Genomic DNA, 19,691 nt, shown 5'->3' on the forward strand with positions numbered 1-19,691 from the left:
GAGAAGAGGCAAAAAAAAATCTTGAACACCCGGTTCTTATCTAGAAAAGTTTGTAAGTAGAGGCATTGTTAGGGAGAGGTACCACTGTACTTAACAACCATGGCAAGAATTGTCCTAAAATGGGGCAAAACTCACTTAACAACTGTCTGGCTTAGCAACAGAAATTTTGAATCAGTTGGATCAATTTGAGAATTAACTGTATATCTGGAGGATACCAAGTAGGAAGAGAAATGTTAAAACTGGTACAGAGAAAATTAGTACCTACCAGCACTACAACCTCTACAGATTGAGTTTCCTTAATAGATTCTGGTTTACCTGGCTGAGTTGTAAAAAAGAAAACGGACAATGGGTGGATGAAAGTTACAGGCTTTATAGCCCATTACAATCCACAAAGCCTAGGTGCAGTACACCAACATAAAAATTCAAAGGAAAAAAATAGAGTTAATAGAGTTTCCTTCAAAGATGTGGATCATAAATTGTGATTTATCAAAACGTAGTAGGTAAGAAGATGCTGATTTTACAGCACCACCCAATATCTTCTACTCAGCCTACAAAGAAGTGTGCAGCTGATGACTAATATTCTATTAATATGTATGTTTATTAAAATGTTCACTGGTCCACATCGGAGAATACCAGCAGCTTAATGGAGAGCACTATCACCCTTCAGTTTAACTCATATATTGCTGTTGTTTCTCCAAGCAAAGAACAGGCAAGGGTTTTACTTCCCACTTTAATCAGTAGGTATTGAGTACCCTCAGCATTAGCAAAATGGATATTGGTTTAAATCCTTTGGAAGCTGCTGAGAATATTATCCTCAATTCTTGAAACACATAAATAGCTAATGCAAATGCTAATTATGGCTTTTCCTCAATTAAAATTGTCTTCAGAGAGTGTGCCTACGTTAGATCCTGTATCAGAGATGCAGTGGTTGCTTATCCACAAATTTTGGTAGGTTTTTGTGAACTGCGTAGATCAGAGGAGTCAAACTCAAGGCCCGGTGGGGCAGATCCTTCCTGGAGGGTGCTTAGATCTGGTCCACAGGATCACCCTGGAAATACCAAGGAACAGCCTGGAGTGTCAGTGAAAATGGAGCTTGGGAGCACTCCCAAGCTCTGCTTGTGCTGATAGACGGTTGTGAGGCCATCGCAGACAAAAACGGATTTTGAGAGGGCCACGGGCAGAACTCCCAACTCCTATTTTCACTGGCAGAGGGTTGCAGGAGGCCGTTGCAGCCGAAAACAGAGCTTGGGAGCCCATTTTCACTGGCAGAGCGCTCAGGTCACCACAGGTGCCGCTGACACGAGTGATGTCAAGATCCCCCCCCCCCACATCCCCCCAAGGTCGAACACAACCCTGATGTGGCCCTCAATGAAATCAAGTTTGACAACCCTGACTTAGACTATTTTGGTACAGGCAACTCATTGTACGATCATGTTCAAGCTATGTGTCTACAAAGAGGGGTGGGTTTTTTTAATAAAGAAACTCATTCTCACTCTTAGTATGGAAATTGCATAGGGATCAATTGTTGTATAAATATGTAAGCAAAAAAAAAACTTCAAGTGGAATTTATCTTAACATGCCAAGCTTTAGTGCCACCTGCAACAAAATGAAACCAGTAGCTTTACTGCTTAATACTTTATGAAACTATAATATGAATAAAACTAGCATAAAATACAATAAAATATTATTAATATAATAATGCAGGTAACAATGACAACCACCAAAGGTTGTACTATCAATATTTATGAAAAGTTCTATTAATCTAGTCATAGGAAAATAAATACCAGCTGAACTCAAGTGATTTCTTTTTTTCTAAGTTAATATTAAGTAGTGTTTTCTGTCTTACACTTCATTTTTTTTAAGGCAAATAATTTTTTAAAACAATTTGCATTAAATTGTAGTTTGCAACTTTCTCTAGATAAGAAGTTTTGAATTAAACATCTCCCACAGTACATAGTTTTTAATATAAATCTACGGCAAGCCTTCTTAAAACCATATTTACTAAGCGCAGCTGCTTTTTACCATGAAGTTTTCTGTTGTAAGCTTTTTTTCTGCCTTTGCATAATGATTGTACATATAAATTCATCACACATTTCCATTACATAAATTATGGGAAATTTTTTTCAACAACAGCTGTCTTGTCGTCTCCTCGGTCCTATTCTATGTGATGTTTAACAATATCTTTTAAAAATTCACAGTATTTGATTGAGCATCACCTTTGAAAACCTCTTTGATTTTATGACTTCATTATAGAAACATAGAAGACTGACGGCAGAAAAAGACCTCATGGTGCATCTAGTCTGCCCTTATACTATTTTCTGTATTTTATCTTAGGATGGATATATGTTTATCCCAGGCATGTTTAAATTCAGTTACTGTGGATTTATCTACCACGTCTGCTGGAAGTTTGTTCCAAGGATCTACTACTCTTTCAGTAAAATAATATTTTCTCATGTTGCTTTTGATCTTTCCCCCAACTAACTTCAGATTGTGTCCCCTTGTTCTTGTGTTTACTTTCCTATTAAAAACACTTCCCTCCTGGACCTTATTTAGCCCTTTAACATATTTAAATGTTTCGATCATGTCCCCCCCCTTTTCCTTCTGTCCTCCAGACTATACAGATTGATTTTAATTTTATAAATCTTATTATAATTTTATAAATCTTATTGCTTGCATGCATTTCAAAATAGTAATGTTTCCTCTTGAACTCTGTTGTTTGTGAGTGTGAGAAAGAACAGAAACGCTTTTGCTACTTCATCCCGGCTGTTCTAGTTTCCTTAACGTATGTTGGTCACTGCTTCATTTCGAAAGTGGGAAATTGGCAGCTGCCATTTTGATTCCAGATCATTCTAGTAACTGGTTATTTTTGCAGCTGCCAGGGAAAAGTAATAGCTGACACCCACCGACAAATGATAGACACTAAAAAGAATACCCCTTTATTAACAATGGTGTTTGTTTCAGAAGAAAAGAAGGATATTGAAGATTTTTATTTATTTATTGAAGAATTGATTTATTGGATCGGGTTCCCTCACAATTTTTCCCCTCACAAATATTCTTCAACTGTTTGGAATCCCCACCATAATATATCTGACATCAGTACAATCAAGCAGATTTAAAAGTACTTCACGAGAAAAGTGAAGAATAGAATTCTTTATGCTATTAAGTCTGAAATTCTTCTTTGAATAATTTAGAACTGCAACGCTTGCGGCCAAACCTATATGCAGTAAATTATACGTAGCAATGTTTTTTTTTCTGTAAATGACTTTTTCTGTATTAATCACAATAATACATGCACGAACAACCGCTTTAAACCCAATGTAAATTGTTATAAACTTGATTGTAAAAAAAAAAATGATTTCTGTAATAGAGTTGTCAATGTCCTATCTGATTCAGTTGCCTCAGTTACAAATTTTCATAGTTTCAGTCACAAATTAACTCCCGTGGACTTTACCTCATACTTAAGTGATCAGTAGTGAAGGTGTGCATAAGTACACTAACGTGCCTCTTGTCCCTGTCACTGTATTTTTTCCCTTTTATTCTTGTTCTCATTTTTATTTGACAAATTCCATTAATTAATTAATTATAATTAATTATAATTTACATTCTTGGCTACATACCACAGTATATCTTTGTCTTTAAACAACAAATGCTAACTGACTTTTGTCCATAATCCTTTGTGTGAATACATATATTTACATCCAGTTTTTCTTTGCTCTTTTGACAAACTAACATTGTTAATTACTCCTTTCCTTTTTACCTGTTTACATTTCTTTATCAGTTGTGGTGGACTCTTTGACATTTCTACATTAATTAATTGTTTTGTATCCCTTCTCCACCTACAATGAACAAGAATAATTGAGAAATATGCTACTGTGTAAATTAGTGGAGAGGTGCCAGTCCTGAGGCTTCAGACTTGGAACTAGGCCATGGCCTGTAAGGAATCGGTCCACACAAATTTCATCTCATATTTGGGAGCTAAGTAGGGCATGAAACCATTCCCCTTCCTCAATGCCCCCACTGCCAATCTGTAGAAAAATTGTTTTTCCCTCAAAACCAGTTCCCCACTACAAAAAAGTACTGAATTAGAGGAAAACATTAGTAGAGATGTTAATTCACTTCTGACTTTCATTAATAAGAGCTACTGTAGTTATAGATTAGATTTAGATTAGATTTATTGGATTTATATGCCGCCCCTCTCCGCAGAATCAGGACGGCTCACAACAATGGTAAAAAACAGTACATAGTAACAAATCTAATATTTAAAAATCTAAATTACAGTTTTAGATTAAAAAGTCCAAAAAATAAACCCCAATATATAAAAAACAACACCCAATCAAATCATACACAAAAACTACATGGGTAAGGGGAAGATGTTTCAATTCCCCCATGCCTGACGGCAGAGGTGGGTTTTAAGGAGTTTACGAAAGGCAAGGAGGGTGGGGGAAATCCTAATCTCTGGGGGGAGCTGGTTCCAGAGGGTCGGAGCCACCACAGAGAAGGCTCTTCCCCTGGGTCCTGCCAGACGACATTGTTTAGTTGACGGGACCCGGAGAAGGCCAACTCTGTGGGACCTAACCGGTTGCTGGGATTCGTGTGACAGAAGGGGGTCCCGGAGATATTCTGGCCCAATGCCATGAAGGGCTGTTATGTTTAGTGGTTAAGGTATCAGACTAGAAATCAGGAGACAGTGAGTTCCAGTTTAGTCCTAGGTATGAAAGCTATCTGGTGGACTTTGGGTCAATCACCAGAAGGCAGTGAGTTCTAGTCCCACTTTAGGCATGAAACCCAACTGGGTAACTTTGAGTTAGTTATTGTGTCATAATCCAACCCACACCACAGGTTTGTTGTTGTGGGAAAAATAGAAAGAAGAAGTATTAGGTATGCTCATCATGGTGAGTTATTTGTAAAAATAAAAGCTGGATGCAAATAAATAAACAAACAAATAAAATTACTTAATGACTATCTCTGGTCTAATGTGAACTGAACCATATTCCCTGAAGAAGTATTTTGGATTTGTTATGTTTGTCATAACAAAGAGCATTTTATAGCTGAATCTTTGGAATTTGTTAAAACGGACAGTCTCTGATCATTTTAATTCAGTGTGAAATATGAGCCAAGGAAACTTTTCTATATAATTTTGGAGCTGTGCATTCTTTTTTTTTCTTTTTTTACTCTGTCAGTTGGTACACAACTTTCTTTCCAAATAATTTATGCCTGGGTGCCATTGTGCCAACAGCCTTTTCATCAGAGGAAATGTCTTCCGGAGTAGATTTGTGTTAAACAGTTCAGCCATCTTAGACATGTCCAGAGTACAGTGGTACCTAATGATACGAACCCCTCGTCATACGAACTTTTCAAGATACGAACCCAGGGTTCGGAATTTTTTTGCCTCTTCTTACGAACTTTTTTCACCTTACGAACCTGCCGCCGGCCGCTGGGATGCCCCACCTCCAGACTTGAGTTCCTCCCGTTTTTTCCCACCCTGTCCTGCCCCATTCTCCCCTCTGGATCTCCATGGGTTTCCCCCGTTTTTCCCCACCCTGTCCTGCCCCATTCTCCCCTCTGGATCTCCATGGGTTTCCTCCGTTTTTCCCCACCCTGTCTTGCCCCATTCTCCCCTCTGGATCTCCATGGGTTTCCTCCGTTTTTCCCCACCCTGTCCTGCCCCATTCTCCCCTCTGGATCTCCATGGGTTTCCTCTGTTTTTCCCCACCCTGTCCTGCCCCATTCTCCCCTCTGGATCTCCATGGGTTTCCTCCGTTTTTCCCCACCCTGTCTTGCCCCATTCTCCCCTCTGGATCTCCATGGGTTTCCTCCGTTTTTCCCCACCCTGTCCTGCCCCATTCTCCCCTCTGGATCTCCATGGGTTTCCTCTGTTTTTCCCCACCCTGTCCTGCCCCATTCTCCCCTCTGGATCTCCATGGGTTTCCTCTGTTTTTCCCCACCCTGTCTTGCCCCATTCTCCCCTCTGGATCTCCATGGGTTTCCTCCGTTTTTCCCCACCCTGTCTTGCCCCATTCTCCCCTCTGGATCTCCATGGGTTTCCTCCGTTTTTCTCCACTCTGTCCTGCCCCATTCTCCCCTCTGGATCTCCATGGGTTTCCTCCGTTTTTCCCCACCCTGTCTTGCCCCATTCTCCCCTCTGGATCTCCATGGGTTTCCTCCGTTTTTCTCCACCCTGTCCTGCCCCATTCTCCCCTCTGGATCTCCATGGGTTTCCTCCATTTTTCCCCACCCTGTCCTGCCCCATTCTCCCCTCTGGATCTCCATGGGTTTCCTCCATTTTTCCCCACCCTGTCTTGCCCCATTCTCCCCTCTGGATCTCCATGGGTTTCCTCCGTTTTTCCCCACCCTGTCCTGCCCCATTCTCCCCTCTGGATCTCCATGGGTTTCCTCCGTTTTTCCCCACCCTGTCTTGCCCCATTCTCCCCTCTGGATCTCCATGGGTTTCCTCTGTTTTTCTCCACCCTGTCTTGCCCCATTCTCCCCTCTGGATCTCCATGGGTTTCCTCCATTTTTCTCCACTCTGTCCTGCCCCATTCTCCCCTCTGGATCTCCATGGGTTTCCTCCATTTTTCTCCACCCTGTCCTGCCCCATTCTCCCCTCTGGATCTCCATGGGTTTCCCCCGTTTTTTCCCCACCCTGTCCTGCCCCATTCTCCCCTCTGGATCTCCATGGGTTTCCTCCGTTTTTCCCCACCCTGTCCTGCCCCATTCTCCCCTCTGGATCTCCATGGGTTTCCTCCGTTTTTCCCCACCCTGTCTTGCCCCATTCTCCCCTCTGGATCTCCATGGGTTTCCTCCGTTTTTCTCCACTCTGTCCTGCCCCATTCTCCCCTCTGGATATCCATGGGCTTCCTCCATTTTTCCCCACCCTGTCCTGCCCCATTCTCCCCTCTGGATCTCCATGGGTTTCCTCCGTTTTTCTCCACTCTGTCCTGCCCCATTCTCCCCTCTGGATCTCCATGGGTTTCCTCCGTTTTTCCCCACCCTGTCTTGCCCCATTCTCCCCTCTGGATCTCCATGGGTTTCCTCCGTTTTTCTCCACTCTGTCCTGCCCCATTCTCCCCTCTGGATCTCCATGGGTTTCCTCCGTTTTTCCCCACCCTGTCTTGCCCCATTCTCCCCTCTGGATCTCCATGGGTTTCCTCCGTTATTCTCCACTCTGTCCTGCCCCATTCTCCCCTCTGGATCTCCATGGGTTTCCTCCGTTTTTCCCCACCCTGTCCTGCCCCATTCTCCCCTCTGGATCTCCATGGGTTTCCCCCATTTTTCCCCACCCTGTCTTGCCCCATTCTCCCCTCTGGATCTCCATGGGTTTCCCCCATTTTCCCCCACCCTGTCCTGCCCCATTCTCCCCTCTGGATCTCCATGGGTTTCCTCCGTTTTTCTCCAACCTGTCCTGCCCCATTCTCCCCTCTGGATCTCCATGGGTTTCCCCCGTTTTTCCCCCCCTGTCTTGCCCCATTCTCCCCTCTGGATCTCCATGGGTTTCCCCCATTTTTCCCCACCCTGTCCTGCCCCATTCTCCCCTCTGGATCTCCATGGGTTTCCTCCGTTTTTCTCCACCCTGTCCTGCCCCATTCTCCCCTCTGGATCTCCATGGGTTTCCTCCGTTTTTCTCCACCCTGTCTTGCCCCATTCTCCCCTCTGGATCTCCATGGGTTTCCTCCGTTTTTCTCCACCCTGTCCTGCCCCATTCTCCCCTCTGGATCTCCATGGGTTTCCTCCGTTTTTCTCCACTCTTTCTTGCCCCATTCTCCCCTCTGGATCTCCATGGGTTTCCTCCATTTTTCTCCACCCTGTCTTGCCCCATTCTCCCCTCTGGATCTCCATGGGTTTCCTCCGTTTTTCTCCACTCTGTCCTGCCCCATTCTCCCCTCTGGATCTCCATGGGTTTCCTCCGTTTTTCTCCACTCTGTCCTGCCCCATTCTCCCCTCTGCATCTCCATGGGTTTCCCTCCCCCCACTCCGTTCGCCTCAGCTTCGTCTGGCGGCAGCTTTTTTTTTTAAAGCCTTAATGTTTTGGTTTTTCCTAATCGGCTTGCACGCATTATTGGCTTTTCCATTGATTCCTATGGGAAACATTGTTTCATCTTACAAACTTTTCACCTTACGAACCTCGTCCTGGAACCAATTCAGTTCGTAAGATGAGGTATTACTGTATCTCCTATTCTGCAAAAAACAGCCCTTGCCTGCCATAGATCCACTCCTACAATTGCTACATCTGCTAGCATCTATTTGTCATTTAGAAACATTAGCGGAAGTGGAGTTTGGAAAAACAAAGATCTCCTACTTGCCAAGGGAGCTCTTAACTATCGGAAGAGAACAAAAGCTGAGTTAACTTTAGCAAGCGTGGACTCTTTCATAATGACTTCCGTGGGGGAGGGAGGTTAACCTAGATTTGTTCACTACAACCAACATAACTATGTATTTATAAGTAGTCCTTGACTTATGGCCACAGTTGAGCCAAAATTTTCTGTTGCTGAGAAAGACAGATGTCAAGTGAATTTTGCCCCATTTTATGATGTTTCTCGCCACAATTGTTAAGTGAATTACTGAAATTGTTAAATTAGTGTTCTGTCGGGCTCTCTGGTAGAATCCTCCCCAAAATTCACAGGTACAAATTTCAGACACATACACGTTTGAACATTCAAAACAATGTTCTTTATACTGAAAATTCACTTAAACCAAGCCCTCTTTTGGTATAGCAAAGAGCACTGGTCTCCAAACAAAGTGGTAATTTGTACAAGTCCCTTATCAGTTCTGTGATACTTAGCTTGCAGCTGTGAGGCAATTCACAGTCCTTCTTCTTTCACAAAGTGAAACACACTTTGCTCTGGTTTAGTTTCAAAGCGGGGGAAAATCAGCACATAAAAGGTCAAAGTCAGCAAAGCAGTCACGAAACACAACGATCAGATAATCCTCCACAATGGCCAAACCCACAGGCTGCTCTTTATAGCAGCCTCACTAATTACCACAACCCCACCCAACCACAGGTGGCCTCATTTTCTTTGATAATAATCTCTCAATTGTTGTTGCCTGTGCATCGCTCTCCGCATGCGTGGCTGTATCATTAACTCTTGTTCCGAATCCAAGGAGGAGCTAGATAATTGATCTCCTTCTGAGCTGTCTGCCACACTCTCCTCCCTGTCACCCATGTCTTCTTGGTCAGAGGAGCCTTGATCAGCAGATTCCACCGGGGGCAAAACAGGCCTGCAGCATGTGGATGTCTCCCCCACATCCACAGTCCTTGGGGCAGGAGCTGGGCCAGAGCTAACCACAACAATTAGTAATATGGTTGTTAAGTGAAACTGCCTTCCCTGTTGACTTTTCTTTCCAGAAGCTCATAAAAGGTGACACGAGGACACTGCAACTATCACAAATGTGAGGCACTTGCCAAGCGTCTGATTTTTCCTTCTTTGTATATTGGGCTGGATGTGGTAAGAGTTTGAGATAGAATAGTGAATGAGGGCGACACCTACCAGTCTCAGGAACTTACTAGGCTACAATCTTTGCTTCCAATGTCCTTCAGGCTGATATTCTGACTGTTATTTATATGCTGCTGATAAATGATATATCCCAACAACCAAGGGGAGGAATAATTCTGTTTTTAAAATTATGGACCACTGCCCCTTTTCCCTCCAATCACAACTAGCTACTAATCTTTTTGCTTTGACAAAACTGTTCATAGCAGAGACTTCACCTCTTTGGAAATGCTGCAGGTGTAGGAATAAAGACAAGCCAATTAAAAAATAAAAGTCGTATTCAAGGACACAAGATATGCATTGTTTGGCCCGCGTGAGCTATTCATGGGTATGTTTCTTGACCTAGACCTCCCTATCTGAAGACCTGAACAAGAGGCAGCTTTTATCACCCCACCGCCTTTCTATGGAGCATCCCGAGGAACACTTTCAAAGGCAACGTGCGGTCAGCGCTGTTAGCATCATCACCAGTGCCCTGGAAGGTAAGATTTCCCTATGATACTCTACCTAGGGCAGGTGTCTCCAAACTTGACAATTTTAAGATTTACCATATTTTTTCAGAGGATAAGACGCGCCTTAGTTTTTAGGGAGGAAAATAGGGGAAAGAATCTGCTTACCAGATATTCATCTGGCTAACGTCCTTAGTCTGGTCAGATTCAGCACATTATTTTATACCCTGGTTAAGGACTTTAAAAAATTATTCTGAGAGTGTAATAATAATTTAATTTAATTTAATTTAATTTAATTTAAACCCCATTATTAAAACCATACATCACATACCATACATAAATAATATAAACCCAGGGGCTCAATTTCCCCATGCCTGATGACATAGGTGGGTCTTCAGTAACTTACAAAAGGTAAGGAGGGTGGGGGCAGTTCTGATCTCTGGGGGGGAGTTGATTCCAGAGGGCCAGGGCTGCCACAGAGAAGGCTCTTCCCCTGGGGCCTGGCAGACGACATTGTTTAGTCGACGGGACCCGGAGAAGGCCAACTCTGTAGGACCTAATCAGTTGCTGGAATTCTTGCGGCAGAAGACAGTTCTGAAGGTATTATGGTCCGATGCCATGTAGGTCTTTATAGGTCATTACCAACACTTTAAATTGTGACCGGAAACTAATCGGCAACCTATGCAGGCCGTGGAGTGTTGACGAGATGTGGGCAAATCTAGGGAGCCCCACAATAGCTCTCGCGGCCGCATTCTGCACGTAACAAGCAACAAGCAACAAGCTTGGAAGCCAGTAAGAGCTGGGAACATCATTTGTACCTGGAAATAAACAGTCTGAGCAGATACAGCAATGCAAAGACTTAGGGCTTGGAAAACATTCTTCTTTGCAGAGAGTAACAATGAAAGAGCTTGCAAGCCGGTAAGAGCTAGGAACATTTTTAGCACCTGGTTAGGGCTGGAAAGAAACTTACTCTGAGCAATTTAGAGCTGTGAAAAAAACCTGCAAAGACTTCGGGCTGGGAAAACATTATTCGCAGAGAAAAACAATGAAAGAGCCTGCAAGGTAAGAGCTGGGAGCTAGTTAGGGCTGGTGTGTGTGTGGTGTGTGTGTGGGGTGGGGGGGAAAGCTACATTCAGAGTATAAGACGCACCCTAACTATCAGCCTATTTTAGGGAGGAAATAGGTGCGTCTTATACAGCGAAAAATATGATAACTCCCAGAATACTTCAGCTCTTGTGGCAGATTGAGGAATTCTGGGAGTATGTCCCCAAGTCTTAAAGTTGCTAAGTTTGGAGACCCCTGAATTACAAGATCAGAAATATCGTGATATATACAGTAGGCAATCCTTGACTTAGGACTGTTTCTTTAGCCACTATTGAAAGTTACAGTGCCCTCAGAAAAAGTGATCTATGATCTGTACTCACATTTACAATCATTGCCCTCCAAGGTCTTCATGTAATTGTAATTTAAGCACTTGGCAGCTGGCTCGCATTTATGACCAGTTGCAATATCCTGTGGTGACATGATCGTGATTTGTGACTTTTCTTGCTAATTTTTGGCAAAATCAGAAATTGGAGAGAAGCTGATTCACTTAATGACCTCATGATTCATTTAACTTCCATAATTATTCCGTTAATGACCGACATTTAAAAAATGGTTCTAAAATCAATTTAGTGCCACAACAATAATGGGATTATTATAACAATTTTAATGGAAATTCTGGTCCCACTTGTGGTCGTAGAGAATAGAATATCAAGTCATGCACCATTTTGCAGATTGCTTGTTGAATGGCAGCCTGTTCTATATCAGCCTTCCTCTAATCTAACAGCTTCCAGATGCACTGGGACTACAACACCCAGAATTCCCGGGCAGCATTTTTCAAGCTCTTGGGGTTGCAGTCACAGTGCATGAGATAGATGTGGGGAATATGTGTCCCATATGAAAGCTGTTGTAAGAGATCTTTATTTAACCTTTGGGAAAGAAATCCTGCTAATCTCCCCTTAATAGGATTTTGTATTGTTTCATTCAGAAGCAACATTAGGTTAACTCTAGCAGCTCAGAATTACACAGAGCAGTTGTATAAATATCAACTGAGAAGTAAGTTACATAATATGGCCAGAATGTAATCACTTATTGTAGCGTGGACGTGGCCTTATAAAGTGCATAGATACCGTTGTTACAGGATTCTTCAGGTTATATTGGTAATAACACACAACTATTAGATGCTCCCCTTGTCAGTGATTCTCTGGATATTTTTCATACCAGATAGTTTTGCCCTTCCTAATTTTTCTCATCAATAATTAAGTCTACCTAATTATCTTGTCAACACTCCGCGGCCTGCACTGGCTGCCGATCAGTTTCTGGTCACAATTCAAAGTGTTGGTTATGACCTATAAAGCCCTACATGTCATCGGACCAGAATACCTCCAGGACTGCCTTCTGCCGCACGAATCCCAGTGACCGATCAGGTCCTACAGAGTTGGCTTTCTCCAGGTCCCGTCGACAAAACAATGTCTGGCGGGACCCAGGGGAAGAGCCTTCTTGTGGCGGCCCCGGCCCTCTGGAATCAACTCCCCCTGGAGTTTAGGACTGCCCCCACCCTCCTTGCCTTTTGCAAACTCCTGAAAACCCATCTATGTCGCCAGGCATGGGGAAATTGACATACCCCTAGCTGTTTCAATTTACGTATGGTTTGTATGGATTGTATGATTGCTTTTTATAAGGGTTTTTTAAAACTGTTTTAATATTGGATTTGTATATGTATTGCTTATGAGCCGCTCCGAGTCCTCAGAGAGGGGCGGCATACAAATCTAATAAATTATTAGTAGTAGTAATAAAACTGTCTTGCCTACCAACAGAAATTTTGAACTCAATTGTGGTCATAACTTGAGCATTACCTATACTCTTTGAACAGGTGAGCAAGACAGTTTTTAAGTGAGTTTTGTTCCAGTTTGCGAACTTTCCTGTCACAGTAAAGAATCACTGCAATTGTTAAGTTAGTAATTTAGTTGTTGAATGAATCTGGCTTCTTCATTGACTTTGCTTGTTGGAAGGTTGCAAAAGACGATCACGCGACCCCGAGACACTGCAATTGTCATAAATACATACGGGTTCCGAAATGTTCAAAATTGCAACATTTAGATCAAGAACTGCCTGTATGTGCTTCGTTGCATGCTGGAACTTTCTTTCTAGCCATAGTTTCCCTGATGTAATTCTGTATCTATTGTACTTAGATGTAAAATTGGTAAAAATAAGGGCAAGGAAAGAGAGAGGCATTTAGAATTTGTTCTGTGCGAAGGTTATGGAAGTTATAGCCCTCCAGATGATGCTGTTAAGAGTCCTTTCCAGTACAGTTGGTGGCAGACAATGTTAGGAATTGTGTTTTAGCAGTGTCTGAAGGCATACAGATTCTTTTTCTAAGGACTGAGGCAGAACTGGGAGTAAGGTTAAGTGTTTAAGTGAGTAATCTGTTTAGAGTCGTTATGTTACCACAGATGTCAAAATCCAACCCTTCTTGAACTGTGTTGACTCTTACCTGGCGCCAATTTAGTATTGAACTTTAATCGACTAGATTCTTGTGTATAAGCTTGAGCAATAGAGCTTTTGAACTTTAACTTATGGTTCGGATTTGTTGCACCCAACATAAATGGTAGAAATTCCAAATAAAAAGCATAGGATTTCCATTCCAGTGGGAGGCTAGAAAGGCCGAGCCTGCTCTGTGTGTGTGTGTCAAAGGAAGCTAGGGAGGATTTGGAGGGTATTGTTAGTGGGAGTGATTTACTGGAGCAAATTATGAGTTTTCCTTCTGGCTTCCCCATTGACTTTGCTTTTCGGAAGCTGACAAGAAAGTTGTAAATGACAATCATGGGACTAAAATTGGATACTTTAAGCAACTGATCCTGGAATACAGTGATACCTCGTCTTACGAACCCCTCCTCATACAAACTTTTCGAGATATGAACCCGGGGTTTAGATTTTTTTGCCTCTTCTTCCGAACTATTTTCACCTTACGAACCCGCCGCCACCGCCATTGCCGCTAGGATGCCAGACTTCCATTGCCAAGCGAAGGCTCCCCTGGTTGGGAAACCCCGCCTCCGGACCTTCCATTGCCAGCGAAGCGCCCGTTTTTGTGCTGCTGGGATTCCTCTGAGGCTCCCCTCCATGGGAAACCCACCTCCGGACTTCCGCATTTTTGCGATGCTGCAGGGGAATCCCAGCATTGCAAAAATGGGCGCTTCCCTGGCAACAGAAGTTCGGAGGTGGGGTTTCAAGGACTTCGGAGTTTTTGCGATGCTGCGATTTTGCTCAGGCTCCCCTCGCTGGGAAACCCCACCTCCGGACTTCCGTTGCCAGTGAAGCACCCGTTTTTGCGATGCTGGGATTCCTATGCTGGGATTTCCCTGCAGCATCACAAAAATGCGGAAGTCTGGAGGCGGGGTTTCCCATGGAGGGGAGCCTCAGGGAAATCCCAGCAGCAGCGCAAAATCGGGCGCTTCAGCTGGCAAAAGGGGTGAATTTTGGGCTTGCACGCATTTATCGCTTTTCCATTGATTCCTATGGGAAGCATTGTTTCGTCTTACGAACTTTTCACCTAACGAACCTCGTCCAGGAACCAATTAAGTTTGTAAGACAAGATATCACTGTATATGAAACCCTTTGTAAATGAATAAGTAAAATTTGCTGAATGTTGCAGCAAATGTATTTCTTTCCTTTCCTGCTTCCAACTACTGCTACTTACCCTCTACATATTCTGTTCCCTCTAACGTAGAGCTTGAGGAATCTCAACAGAAATGTCCTCCTTGCTGGAATCACTTTGCAGTAAGATTTCTCATATGGGATTGCTGCCCAATGTGGCTCTTGATCAAGGAGAAAATTAAGTTCATCATTATGGATCCTTTCAGTGACCTCACAATCACCCTTTGCATTGTGATGAACACACTCTTCATGGCCATGGACCACTACAAGATGACCAAAGAATTTGAGGAGGTGCTCAACGTTGGGAATCAGGTATGTAGGTCATGTTTCATGTGTCTTGTTTCCTTCCTCCAACCAATAGTCTTCATTTTGGCCATGTCTCCCAGAGTTATTTTTAATCATGCTCCGGGAGTTACTATCTCAGCGCATCTGGTTCGGAAATGAATAATTCATTCCAACAGGAAGATAAATGAAATGACACGATGGAGTAGATCAAGAGCCCATGTAATCCAATTGCCTATATTTAACAATGGTCAGTCATATGCCTTGGGTGTGTCTTGCTATTGTCATCCCTGTTCATAAGGCAGATATTTATTCATTTGCTTACTTATTTTTATTTATCTTTAAATGTATATGTCTGCCCATCTCATTCAGAATAACAGAGTTAAAAGTGACTTTAGAAGTTCTAGTTCAACCTCCTGCTTAACCAGGAGACCCTTATTATTCTGGGCAAATGACTATCCAGTCTCTTTTTGCAAACACCTAGTGATGAAGCACCTAGAACTTGAGAGGGCAACTTGAGAAGAACTTGAGAAGGCAATGATTGATTGTTCTCGCTGTCAGGAAATTTTTCCTACTTAGTTCTAGGTTGTGTCTCTCCTTGATTAGTTTCCATCATTGCTTATTGTCCTGCCTTCAGGTTCTTTGGAGAATCGGTTGATTCACTCTTTTTTATGTAGCTATGATGTCACCCTTAGTCCTTCTCTTCATTAGACTGGACGTATCCAGTTCTGGCAAAAGTTCTTCATATAGTTTTAGCCTCCAGTCTTCCTGTGACTCTGGGAAGGTAACAAGGTTAAAAGAGAAAAAAAAGAGTACAAAATGTTTTTAAACTGTCGCAAAAGTCATTAAAAAAGAACAAAACTCTTTAAAACCCTTAAAATCACGCTATTAATTTTATGCTAGTAACATTTATTAGTTTTAGAAACAAAAAATAGGAGGAAATGGCCCAAAATTTGGTGCTTCATGTGATGTCAATGCATCGTCATCTTGACCCATGTAACTCCTGGTCATAAAAAGAAAAAGGATATTGCTTGTCACCAGGAGTTGGTGCTTTAGTTGTATAAGCTAATCACAATTGATTGCTTTGTTTCCTCTTAAACTTTCTTATTGTTACTTCCTGTCTTTAACAGCTGATGAATAGCCAACGTTGCAAAATTGTGGCCTAATCTAAGGGTTAAAAAAAAGTGTGCCTATCTTCCCTTGGGACCTCACATAATGGGATGGGGTGAAAAATATGGAATACACTTTTTGCAGTTTGACCGAATTATCTTTTATATATATCATCTCTTATATAACTTTTAAGGGCATTAACTGTAAATAACAGTTGTGAGTTTGGATTCCTTGATGCTCTCTGATTGTTTGATTGGTTTGTAGCAGACATGTCATTCCTCAGCTAGATAACATCAGTGTTGGTTCGGTAATTATTGGGTAATAATGAAACATCTTCAAGGAAACAGCCAGGCTCAGAGAGCACCAAGGACCCTACATTTCAACCCTGAGTTACAAATACTGACTTCTATCGATAGCTGTATTTCCAAAATTGAGATGCTGAAATGCAGAAAATTATGTGAAGAAGGACTACTTTTTTTACCCAGTCTCTTGCAGACATTCATGATTATTGAAAAAACACAAGGCTGGAAGGGACTTTGGGGGTCTTCTAGTCCAACCCCCTGCTCAAGGGAGGAGAACATATACCATCTAGGCCAGTGATGGCGACCCTTTTTTTCTTCAGGTGCCAAAAGAGCCTGAACGTGTGCTATCATGCATGTACGAGTGTCCACACCCATAATTCAATACCTGGCCAGGCTCAAAACAACTTCCCCTGCCTCCCGGAGGCTTTCTGGAGGCCGGAAATGGCCTGTTTCCCAACTTCTGGTAGGCCCAGTAGGCTCGTGTTTCGCCCTCCCCAGGCTCCAAAGGCTTCCCTGGAGGCAAGGGAGGGTAAAAACGCCCTCCCCCATCACCCCAGATGCTGATAACACTCTCCCAGAGCCTTTGTGCGAGCCAAAAATCAGCTGACTGGCAAACACATGCATGTTGGAGCTGAGCTAGGGCAGCGGCTTGCGTGCCAGCAGATATAGCTCCATGTGCCACCTGTGGCACCCGTGCCATAGGTTCGGCATCACTGCCTTATACCATTCTAGGCCACATGGTTGTCTAGTCCAGTGTTTCCCAACCTTGGCAACTTGAAGATATTTGGACTTCAACTCTCAGAATTCCCCAGCCAATGGAACACCCATGACTCCAGGGAAGAAGCTATTCCATTGATTGATTCCTGGTGTCAGGAAATTTCTCCTTTTCTCTGGGTTAGATCTCTCTTGAACAAGCCTCCACCCATTGCTTCTTGTCTTGCCTTCAAAGGCTTTGGAGAATAAGTCAATCCCATCATCTCTGTGGAAGCCCATCAAGGAGTAGAAGACAGATATCATGTCCCCCCTATTCCTTCTCCTCATTAACCTAAACATTCCTATTTTTCTCAACTGGTCATCGTACAACTAGGTTGTATGATGACCAGCAAGAACATTGCATATGATCAACTTTCTTGCTCCTCTCTACACAGTTTCTAGGGTCTCAGCAACTTTTCCCCCCCCCATTGTGGTGATCAGAATTGGACCCAGTATTATTAGGAAAAGTAAAAGAGACTTTTGTGCATGTAAGGATTAATTAATAAGGCATTAAGATTTCAGGGTAGACAATTGGGTGAGAATTAAAAGGCAATGGAATAAATGCTCAAGAAAAGATTATGATCCCGCTGTCTAGAGTGCTGGTGAGACCACATTTGGAACACTGTGTTCAGTTCTGGAGACCTCACCTACAAAAAGATATTGACAAAATTGAACGGGTCCAAAGACGGGCTACAAGAATGGTGGAAGGTCTTAAGTATAAAACGTATCAGGAAAGACTTAATGAACTCAATCTGTATAGTCTGGAGGACAGAAGGAAAAGGGGGGACATGATCGAAACATTTAAATATATTAAAGGGTTAAATAAGGTCCAGGAGGGAAGTGTTTTTAATAGAAAAGTGAACACAAGAACAAGGGGACACAATCTGAGGTTAGTTGGGGGAAAGATCAGAAGCAACGTGAGAAAATATGATTTTACTGAAAGAGGAGTAGATGCTTGGAACAAACCTCCAGCAGACGTGGTTGGTAAATCCACAGGGACTGAATTTAAACATGTATATCCATCCTAAGATAAAATACAGGAAATAGGATAAGGGCTGACTAGATGGACCATGAGGTCTTTTTCTGCCGTCAATCTTCTATGTTTCTATGAAAGGTTCAATTCTCCAAAAATAAAATGATTGCGTGATTGTGGTGGAGAAATAAAGGATAGCCCAGATTATTTCTGAGCCAAATATATGGCAGTCTTTAGATTTTTGCTATTAAACATATAATAAGACCAGTGCCGCCTTCTCCAAATACAACATAAACCGTATCCTCATTAATCTGGGAAACCACCCATAACAAGGCAATCCTGCTTACGCTGAATATCCTGTGTTTTGTTTTTTTTTTGCAGATCTTCACTGGGATTTTTACGGCTGAGATGGTGTTTAAGGTTATAGCATTGGATCCATACTATTATTTTCAGCAAGGCTGGAATATTTTTGACAGTATAATTGTCACGCTAAGTTTGATGGAACTAAGCCTTTCCAGCATGGGGAATGTCTCTGTGCTACGCTCCTTTAGACTGGTAAAACATTTTGCCTTCCTCTTTTTCTCTCAGACATAAAATGCAAAGCCTGTGCAACAATTTTGGCAGGATTAAAATGAAATAAAATAAAATTGCATACAGGGTAGTAATGGTAGTCCTCCACTTAGGACCACAATTGAGCCCTACATTCATTTAAGTCAGCAAGGCTGTTGGCTGAGTGGATTTTGCCCCGTTTTACAAACTTTCTTGCCGCAGTTTTATTTATTTATTTTATTTATTTAATTTGATTTTTATGCCGCCCTTCTCCTTAGACTCAGAGCGGCTTACAACATGTTAGCAATAGCACTTTTTAACAGAGCCAGCCTATGGCCCCCACAATCCGGGTCCTCATTTGACCCACCTCGGAAGGATGGAAGGCTGAGCCAACCTTGAGCCGGTGGTGAGATTTGAACCGCTGACCTTCAGATCTACAAGTCAGCTTCAGTGGCCTGCAGTACAGCACTCTACCTGCTGCGCCACCCCGACTCATTATTTTTAATGAATAGTTTTCAAGTGAATCCCTGCAGGTGTTAAGTCAGGTCCCACGGTTGTTAAGTGAATCTGGCTTCCCCATTGACTTTGTTTGTAAGAAGGTCACAAAAGGGGACACTCATTAATATAAGCTGGTTGTCAGGTGCCTGACTTTTGATCATGTGACCCGGGGGGCGGCTACAATGTGTAAATATGAGAAATGGTCATAAATAATTTTTTTCAGTGCCATCATAACATTGAATGGTCACTAAATGCAGTGATGGGCTCCTATGGGTAGGGTCAGGTACGCAGAACCGGTAGGAAAAAATTGAATTTTTTTCTTTTTTTCCTTTCTGGGCTCTGGGTATGTTTTTCCTATCACAGTAAATGAGGTTGAATGTGTATAATTTTAGAAGAGCTGTGCAGTGTGTGTGTGTGTGTGTACACATACAGTTTATATAGTAGATAATATATTTTTGTGTGCATATACTATTTAATTCTATGTATATGGCATATATACATAGAATTAAATAGTATATTTTGGATGTTCAGCAATAGATAAGGAAATTGTATCTCTTTCAGGTGAAGAGAAGCCAGGCACCTTAACCCAAATCTG

General features: G+C 42.5%; 1 protein-coding gene across 1 annotated transcript in view; it reads left to right on the plus strand.

Moving 5' to 3' along the window:
- LOC139155356 (sodium channel protein type 5 subunit alpha-like) overlaps positions 1-19,691 on the plus strand; it is a 377,085-nt gene that overhangs the window by 135,780 nt on the left and 221,614 nt on the right. Inside the window, exons 9-11 of the mRNA XM_070730487.1 lie at positions 9,835-9,967; positions 14,703-14,941; positions 18,431-18,604. Coding sequence (XP_070586588.1) covers positions 9,835-9,967; positions 14,703-14,941; positions 18,431-18,604 — 546 coding nt within the window. The remainder of the gene's footprint in view (positions 1-9,834; positions 9,968-14,702; positions 14,942-18,430; positions 18,605-19,691) is intronic.

Source organism: Erythrolamprus reginae, unplaced genomic scaffold (assembly GCF_031021105.1).
Source record: "Erythrolamprus reginae isolate rEryReg1 unplaced genomic scaffold, rEryReg1.hap1 H_15, whole genome shotgun sequence".
Lineage (NCBI taxonomy): Eukaryota > Metazoa > Chordata > Lepidosauria > Squamata > Dipsadidae > Erythrolamprus > Erythrolamprus reginae.